General features: G+C 41.5%; 1 protein-coding gene across 1 annotated transcript in view; it reads left to right on the top strand.

Moving 5' to 3' along the window:
- LOC127003406 (histidine decarboxylase-like) overlaps window positions 1-10,000 on the top strand; it is a 41,199-nt gene that overhangs the window by 7,884 nt on the left and 23,315 nt on the right. Inside the window, exon 2 of the mRNA XM_050870016.1 lies at window positions 4,891-5,108. Within this exon, the coding sequence (XP_050725973.1) occupies window positions 5,041-5,108 (68 nt within the window). The 5' untranslated portion in view covers window positions 4,891-5,040. The remainder of the gene's footprint in view (window positions 1-4,890; window positions 5,109-10,000) is intronic.

Genomic DNA, 10,000 nt, shown 5'->3' with positions numbered 1-10,000 from the left:
AGAAGTGAAGGGATTGAAGGAGGAAAGGAAAGAGGAGAGAAGAAAGGAAAGGTAAATAATTGTAAGTGTTTTTTTCACATTCATGGTGCAGAAGCCTTGTCAGACTATCACCAGGCTCATAAAGCTACCCATGGAAATACTAACACAACCTCTATGAAAGCCTTGTCAAACCATCACTAGGCTCATAAGACTACCCATGGAAATACTAACACAGCCTCTATGAAAGCCATGTCAAACTATCACCAGGCTCATAAAACTACCCATGGAAATACTAACACACCCTCTACGAAAGCCTTGTCAAACTATAGGCTCATAAAACTACCCATGGAAATACTAACACAACCTCTATGAAAGCCTTGTCAAACTATAGGCTCATAAAACTACCCATGGAAATACTAACACAGCCTCTCCGAAAGCCTTACTAAATATTTGAGTATACGGGTTCATTAACTCCTTACGTGGCTTCTCAGCGGATCAATATAATAAAAAAAACATTATTCACTCCTTTCGTAGTCTCGCTAAGGTGTGTTAAGGTCACCTGGGCGTGGACACCTGTACGGCTGCCTCGAGATAGTCCATCGTGTGTGTGTGTGTGTGTGTGTCTCTCTCTCTCTCTCTCTCTCTCTCTCTCTCTCTCTCTCTCTCTCTCTCTCTCTCTCTCTCTCTCTTTGTTTGTTCGTCTGTGTGTTTCTTCCTCGTGCAAGTTAGACTAATTCAATCAATACACCTTCATCATCATCATCATCATCATCACCATCATCATCGTCATCACCTTCGTCTCGTCCTACGCCTTGGTCTAGTCAGCCATTCCTTAGAGTCTACGTCCCGTCTACACTTTCTACGGCTTCTCTGTTTTTTTCCCTTTGTTTTATACTTGTCTAGGCGTCTAGGTAATATAATAAATAAAATAAATAGATAAATAAACTAATCTATCCACCTATCTAACTATCTATCTATCTATCTGACACAGTTTATGGGGTCGAACGATTATTTTACAGTCGAAGAAACAGAAGAGTAGCAAAAAGAGAAAAGAAAACAAAAGAATTCCGCTCAGAAAACAAAATACAAACGAACAAAACAAAAGAAAGTGTTTGCTTCATCAGTTGCCAGTTCTCGCCAGCCGACTGAACTGTTCTAAAATCTGCGTCTTCACTTATGTCCGTGATTGTATACTAAAGCCTCCCCAATGTTGCCAGATTGTCGTACTCAGTCGCTTATATTTCCCGACTTCCTACCCCAAAACTGTCTTCTGGGCTCCAATAACGATACTCATTTATAGTTATCGTTAAAAGAGTTAGATCCCGATGTTTCTTGGCAATAGTTAAGCGTCAGAAACCGGTAAATACTATGCTCTGAGTACGATAATCTGACAACGGTGAGCCTCCCTGACTGTCTATGGAAACTGCATTGGCCGTAGGGAACCACACGAACGGGGTCTCAGGGGTCATATACATAGACATTTCGGCGTCCAAGTATACACATTCGACACTAGCCTCTTATCTGTCTATAATGAGGGTATACGATATAGCTGCGCGTGGCCTTAGAGCTCATCTCCGACGCATTAGCCATCGAGTCTGCCTCCACACATACTAAATCCCTATAAATTTTTTTTCTTCCGTTTCAGAATCCCAAAAATAACGCCACTTTCCACCACCACCACCACTAACACAATCTATTACTACGACAATTACTAACCGAATATACAAAATCCTTATATATATAATACTTAAGGGGTAGTTTTATGACCACCACCACCGACAATTACTAACCGAATGTACAAAATCCTTATATATATAATACTTAAGGGGTAGTTTTATGACCACCACCACCGACAATTACTAACCGAATGTACAAAATCCTTATATATATAATACTTAAGGGGTAGTTTTATGACCACCACCACCGACAATTACTAACCGAATATACAAAATCCTTATATATATAATACTTAAGGGGTAGTTTTATGACCACCACCACCGACAATTACTAACCGAATGTACAAAATCCTTATATATAATTCATAAGGGGTAGTTTTATGACCCTGGTGGTAGTGTGACAAAAGCTTCTGTATTCTACCATGAACGTGAAAGAAAAACATGAGAAAGAACCTAATGAATCCCTTTTTTGGGGCCACTGGAAATTGCTGACGTGTGGGCCGGAAGAGACGTCTGAGAATGTCGACTTGAGTTTCATTTCCAGAAGCGTCCGTGATGGGAAGGTTCAAGTGCCGAAGCCTTATTCTAGCGCTTGTAAGGCTTCATCTCGATTGTGTCTCGCAGCTCCGAACCCTTTATTACAGACCGGACATTAACGTGAGAGAATCTGCGTCACCGTTGCCAGATTGTCGTACTCAGAGCATAGTATTTACCGGTTTCTGACGCCTAACTATTGCCAAGAAGCATCAGGAATTAACTATTGTAACGATAATTATAAGTGAATTTCCTTATTGGGGTCCACGAGACAGTTTGTGGGTCGGAAGTCGGTAAATTTAAGAGGCTGAGTATGACAATCTGGCATCGTTGATCTGCGTTGAGGAGACTGACATGACGGAGAGTGACATGTGCTGAGGAGACTGACGTGACGGAGAGTGACATGTGCTGAGGAGACTGACGTGACGGAGAGTGACATGTGCTGAGGAGACTGACGTGACGGAGAGTGACATGTGCTGAGGAGACTGACGTGACGGACAGTGACATGTGCTGAGGAGACTGACGTGACGGAGAGTGACATGTGCTGAGGAGACTGACGTGACGGAGAGTGACATGTGTTGAGGAGACTGACGTGACGGAGAGTGACATGTGCTGAGGAGACTGACGTGACGGAGAGTGACATGTGTTGAGGAGACTGACACCATGATTTATTGCCGAGATTCCACTTTCGCAGACATCCTCAAAGACATCCACACGACCTCTGCGCGTCACGAAACACACGAGAAATTACTCCAGACCCGTTAAGAGGGGAACAAATGCCACCAGCGCCGGGGATCTACATAGCTCATGAACGGCCAGACGGGAAAGCACTCCTCTACCAGTTCAGCTGAGAGGTGCCCGCTAGCTGCGTCGGTTCTGGGGGGGTTTCCACAAAAGGGTCGCTACAATGATTTATGGGTTGAGGAATTTTCCCAATAAAGACGCTGAATATACAAGATTATATCAAGATTATATAAATTATATTATAGATTACAGAGAGATTAGAGATTACAGAAAATTATAGAAAAGACCAAGAAACAAGAAACTAATAAACAGTAATAAACTTAGTCTTTAGAAACGCGAAGGTTACTGGAGGCTTGATTGAAGTTTAGTAATAATAATAATAATAATAATAATAATAATAAGAAGAAGAAGAAGAAGAAGAAGAAGAAGAAGAAGAAGAAGAACAAAAAGAAAAAGAAAAAGAAGTAGAAATAGAAGAAAAAAAAAAAAAGAATTAGTAGTAATAAAATAATAATAACAATAATAACGAAAGACTCCAATAAGGGTGATATTAATAATAATGTTTACGATATTAACCAGTACCGCGACGAGTGAGCGAAAACAACTTGAAGCAGATATGTCGACGATGCAGAGGCGATGGAAACTACTGAAATCGAGTCTGAAAAAAAGGAAAGAAAAATCGATATAAGGCTTGGTAGAGGCACTGCTAAACACCTCATTCCCAGGAGCTGCCGTGTGTAGACCGACTAGCCCTTGAGTCTGTACCTTATATGTAAAATTATCATATGTATACTTTTTTATTCAGTTTCAGAACCACATATAACGACACTAGCAACCACCATCGACTAGCCTCCTATCTGTCTATAATGGGGGTATACAATATAGCTACGCGTGCTCATATCCGACGCATTAGCCCTTGAGTCTGTTTCCTTATGTGTAAAATTATCATATGTATACTTTTTTATTCAGTTTCAGAACCATATATAACGACACTAGCAACCACCATCGACTAGCCTCCTATCTGTCTATAATGGGGGTGTATAATATAGCTACGCGTGGTCTCAGTGCTCATATCCGACGCATTAGCCCTTGAGTCTGTTTCCTTATGTGTAAAATTCTCATATGTATACTTTTTTATTCAGTTTCAGAACCACATATAACGACACTAGCAACCACCTCCGACTAGCCTCCTATCTGTCTATAATGAGGGTATACGATGTAGATGCGCGTGGTCTCAGTGCTCATATCCGACGCATTAGCCCTTGAGTCTGTACCTTATGTGTAAAATTCTCATATATATACTTTTTTATTCAGTTTCAGAACCACATATAACGACACTAGCAACCACCACCGACTAGCCTCCTATCTGTCTATAATGGGGGTATACAATATAGCTACGCGTGGCCTCAGTGCTCATATCCGACGCATTAGCCCTTGAGTCTGTTTCCTTATGTATAAAATTCTCATATATATACTTTTTTATTCAGTTTCAGAACCACATATAACGAACGACACTAGCAACCACCATCGACTAGCCTCCTATCTGTCTATAATGGGGGTATACAATATAGCTACGCGTGGCCTCAGTGCTCATATCCGACGCATTAGCCCTTGAGTCTGTTTCCTTATGTATAAAATTCTCATATATATACTTTTTTATTCAGTTTCAGAACCACATATAACGACACTAGCAACCACCATCGACTAGCCTCTCACCTGTCTATAATGAGGGTATACGATGTAGATGCGCGTGGCCTCAGTGCTCATCTCCGACGCATTAGCCATCAGTCTGCCTCCATACATACTAAATCCCAATATATTTTTTTTCTTCCGTTTTGGAATCACAAAAACCGCCACTAATCACTACCACCACCACCACCACCTACTAAAACTACTATATATACAATTACTAAACTTATATATTAAATCCTCATACATATTTCTTCTTGCGTTTCAGAACCAAAAATAACGCCATTGACAACCATCTACCACTACTACCACCACTAACCAACCAGATCATAAGTAGCCCAATCCACCCGGTGCATTTTCCAGCCCAACCAGCCCTGAAAAAACTAGCCCAAGCAAAAGATAGCGGCCAACCTTCAAGATGCCCCGAGCTCGCTGTAGCAATGAGCTCTCCGCTATACACTCGACAGCCACCCGTAAGGAGGACAGGTAAGGAAGGAGAGTGCAAGTAAGAGCGTGAGAGAGAGAGAGAGAGAGAGAGAGAGAGAGAGAGAGAGAGAGAGAGAGAGAGAGAGAGAGAGAGAGAGAGTCTACGGGCGAGTTCCCACCCTTTAAACAGGTAGATAATATCACCGATGACGTGTTACCTGTATTGAGTTACCTGTGTGAGGGGGGGGGGGTCAGGTAAGGGGGGGAGGGGGGAGGGGGGAGCGAGGGGCGAAGGCGAGGCGCGGGGAGATAAGAAGAGGAGGAAGGGAGGGAGAGGGAAAGGAAGGAAGGAAGGGAGGGAAGGGAGGGAGGGAGGGAGGGAGTAATGGAGAGAAGGTAGGGAGGAAATGGGAGAGATAAAAGTGGCAGTGATTGCTTAACGTGGAGGAGGAGGAGGAGGAGGAGGAGGAGGAGGAAAAGAAGAGGAGGAGGAGGAGGAGGTACGATACACAAAACAATGATGATAACAACCAGGAAGAAGAGGAGGAAGAAAACAAAAGAGAAAGAGTAGGAGGAGGAGGAGGAGAAGGAGGAGGAAGAGACAATAAAGGAGAGAAGGAGGAGGAGGAAGAGAGAAAAGGTACAGAAACGGAGAAGTGAGAAAAAGGAAAAAAAAGAAAGGAAAAGGAAGACAAAGGGAAAGGAAAATGAGAGAAAGGGAAAGATATGGAGGAGGAAGAGGAGGAGGAGATTAAAGGGAGAGGAGAAGGAGGAGGAGGAGGAGGAGGGAGAGGGTGCAGGGACAACACGGAGAAGAGAAAAAGAGAAAAAGGAACGGAAAAGCAGAAAGGAAAAGGAGAGAGAAAGGGAAGATACTGATGAAGGAAGAGATAAGAGGGAGAAGAGGAGAGAAAGGGAGGAGGGAAAGGGAAGGAAACGGAGTGAAAAAAAAATGGAGGACGATGAGGAAAGAGAAAGGAAAAGAGAAGGAGAAGAAAAAGGAGAGGAAAGGAAAAGGAAAAAGGAGGACGAAGAGGGATGAGGAACTAGAAAAGGGAAAGAAAAGATCATGGAAAAGAAAGGAAAAGGGAAAGGAAAGAAGGAAAAGAATGAAAAATGGAAAGGAAAGGAAAAAAGGAGAAGAAAGAAAAGGAAAGGAAAAAAAGGGAAGGAAAAGGGAAAGGAAGCGAAAAGGAAAAAGACTGAAAAATGGAAAGGAAAAAGGAGAGGAAATAATAAGAAATGAAAAAGATGGAAATGAAAAGAAAGAAATATGAATTGGAAGAGGAAAAGGGAGAGGAAAAGGAAAAGGAAAGGAAAGGAGAGGAAGGGAAAGATATGAAGAGGTCGCAAATTGTGTTACAGCTTTTTTTCAACCGTTCAAGACTCTCTCTCTCTCTCTCTCTCTCTCTCTCTCTCTCTCTCTCTCTCTCTCTCTCTCTCTCTCTCTCTCTCTCTCTTCAAAGTGTCAGAATCTGCACGTGTATATTTCTTTCATTTTCTTTTTCTTACTTTTTCTTCACCTGTTTTTTCACCTTCGAACAAAACAAACACACTTAAAAATTAAAAACAAAATCAAAATTAATAAAAGTCTTCGGTTCGCGTCAGTCAAGATTCACTTCACTTCACGAGGCGCGAGAAGAAAGTAAATTAGTAAAGGTCGGAGCGTATGGTATAGCTGCGCGTGGTCTCAGTGCTCATCTCCGTAGCGTTAGTCCTAGAGAAGCGGCCACAGGAAATACTCATCTTCCGTTTGTTGTTCTTGAAGACTCGAAATTACTGGCTATCGAAGTATATGGTAAATAATGTTAATAAAAAATGGTATACTGACCGAACAAGACGAGTAGGTTCAATGATTCTTACTGGCTATCAAAGTACGCGTTTAATAGTGACAATGAGTGATAATGACCTTAAAACAATAAAAATGAAGACGATAAAAAATATTAAGGATAAAAACAATTAACAGAAGAAATACGGATCTGGCTATCGTTGTACGCGTGTAAGAGTAAAACTAAGGATTAAAAATAACAAAAGTAAATTCAAAATAAGTATATACACGTTTATTAGCGGCGAAACAAATACAAGCAAAATTAGTGGAAAAAAACACTTATTTGGTTATCGTCAGAAACATAGAAAATTAAGAATGGAAAAGGAGAGAAAGGGAAGATACTGAAGAAGGAAGAGATAAGAGGGAGAAGAGGAGAGAAAGGGAGGAGGGAAAGGGAAGGAAACGGAGTGGAAAAAAATGTAGGGCGATGAGGAAAGAGAAACTAGAAAAGGAAAAGAAAAGAGAAAGAGAAGGAAAAGGAGAGGAAAGGAAAAGGAAAAGAGATAATAAAATCGATAAAAATAAGAATGAAAAATAATACTAAATAATAATGAAATAGATAATGAAATAGATAAAAACAGGATTAATAATAGAGAAAACACGAGAATCGGTCATTTTTGTACACATTTAAGATTAAAACTAAGAACTGGAAAAAAATAGCAAAAAAATCTTAATAGCTTTTACGCGCCTTCCCCTCAAACACTCACCCGGCCAGCCAGCCAATGTTCGGATGTTTGCTCTCGTGTCGGTGGCGGCGGCTTCGTTTTTAGTCCTATAACGTTAAATATACACAGACAGGATGGTAATAACGAGACAAGTGTTGTACCACGGTGCTGATCCATGAACCTGAAACTATGAGCTAAACTCTTAATATAAATGTTTTGTTTGCATGATAAAGTGAAGGACTGAAAATGAAGAGCAAGTGAAGAGAACAAGTAATACGAGAATGTAAAAGTATGCGATATGGTTGGAAATAAAGACAGTTAAGTTATATTAAAAGAATAGTGAAATTGTGATATCAGCAAGGGATATTGAAGGACTGGGCAATATCAGGAATGGAAGACAGTATAGGAGGTTCAAAAGAGGACCATACAGAATTAGTTGAAGAAGTTTGAACCGGAGGAGGAGAATGGGAGTGTTCGGCCTATATCTATCTGTATCTATATTTTTTTTCTTTCATTTTCCTTTCTCTCTCCGCTAGTAGTATGACCTTTGCATCAGTACGGGGTTTAAAAAAGAGGGCTACAGGAAGATCGGGCCCTAGTCTCATAAAACCCCTACTGATGCAAAGGTCATACTACTAGCGGAGAGAGAAAGGAAAATGAAAGAAAAAAAATATAGATACAGATAGATAGATAGATAGATAAACGGTAATAAAGAACGAAAGAAAATTATTTGAAAACACACAAACGCATCCTATATATAGCCTATTTCAGTACTTATTCACTCGTTTCATTGTTGTTATTATTTCCAGGGTGGGGGGAGGGGAGGGGGGGAGGGGTGACTAAGAAGATTTGTTTAATTGTTGACAGTCGAAAATTTATGGAAAAACAATAAGTGGTGAAAATTTGTGTGGCATCAGAGTAAAGGCGATGCTGTTTTGTTTTTCCTATTGTTTGTTTTGTTTATCTGTGACGTCATGCGCATCGTGGCGTTTGATTGGCCGAGAGCTGAAGCCTATGATGTAACTCTCTCTCTCTCTCTCTCTCTCTCTCTCTCTCTCTCTCTCTCTCTCTCTCTCTCTCTCTCTCTCTCTATGTCTCTCTCCTCTCCTCCTCCTCCTCCTCCTCGTTTTCTTCTCTTCCTCTTCCTCTTCCTCCTCCTCCTCCTCCTCTTCCTCTTCCTCTCATACTTTCCTCTTATTTCTCTTACATCTCCTTATTTTATCCTATTTTCTTCCTCCTCCTTCCCTGCACAAGTTCCTCTCCTCCTCCTCCTCCTCTCATATTTTCCTCTTATTTCTTCTACATCTCCTTTCTTTACCCTACTTTCTTCCTCCTCCTCTGCACAAGTTCCTCTCCTCTTCTTCCTCTTCCTCCTCTCACACTTTCCTCTTGTTTATCCTACTTCTCCTTTCTTTGTCCTATTTTCTTCCTCCTTCTTTTCTGCACAAGTTCTTCTTCTCCTTCTCCTTCTCCTTCTCCTCCTCCTCCTCCTCCTCCTCCTCCTCGGACAAGGGAGGTAAGAGGTCCCAGCTGCTAATGGCTTTCACATATTTTTATCATTATTTTTTTTTGTCTTCTTCCTCATCTATACATTTACTTTTTTTTATCCTCTCCGGCCCTTGTGTGTGTACTCGTGTGCGTATTATAAGTCTACACACACACACACACACACACACACACACACACACACACACACACACACACACACACAGAGGTTAGTAAGCGGGGTGTTATGTGTTTTCTCTGATCACCCCGCCTCCCCCCTTCCCCCCTCCCCCCCTCCCCATCACCTCCATTCACCCCCCCAACACCACCATCATCACCACTCTCAACACCATCACCACCAGTCTCTAAGTAAGGGCCTCTTCACTTGCCCTCTTCTTCATCCTCACCATTTTAGAGAAGGAGGAGGAGGAGGAGGAGGAGGAGGAGGAGGAGGACGCTTGTTTTTAGAGATGCTACAGCTTAACTTGGTGAGAGAGAGAGAGAGAGAGAGAGAGAGAGAGAGAGAGAGAGAGAGAGAGAGAAACACTAACACACAAACATCAGGCCATTCCCTCCCTCCATTCCCCGCCTTTACACAGATAACAATAAGACAAGGTCACATAAAGGCTTCTTAAGGTCACAGAGGTCAGAATGAGGTCAGGAACACGTACAAAACAAGTAAGGAATATGTTAAGACAGACAACATTAACAAATCATGAACGGATCAGAAGAGCGGTCACAAACAGGTCAAGGAGAGGTCAAATAAAAAACAGGTCATAAACAAGTACAGAACAGGTCAAGAACAGGTGATAAACAAGTACTAAACAGGTCCAGAACAGGTCATAAACAAGTACAGAACAGGTCCAGAACAGGTCATAAACAAGTACAGAACAGGTCATAAACAAGTATAGAACACGTCAAGAACAGGTCATATGGGACACTCAGGTCATCAGAAAAAAGGTATTAGGAAGACT

This window comes from Eriocheir sinensis, chromosome 25, assembly GCF_024679095.1.
Source record: "Eriocheir sinensis breed Jianghai 21 chromosome 25, ASM2467909v1, whole genome shotgun sequence".
In the NCBI taxonomy this organism is placed as follows: domain Eukaryota; kingdom Metazoa; phylum Arthropoda; class Malacostraca; order Decapoda; family Varunidae; genus Eriocheir; species Eriocheir sinensis.
The sequence above is the reverse complement of the archived record's forward strand: the minus strand, read 5'-3'. Positions and strand labels throughout refer to the sequence as shown.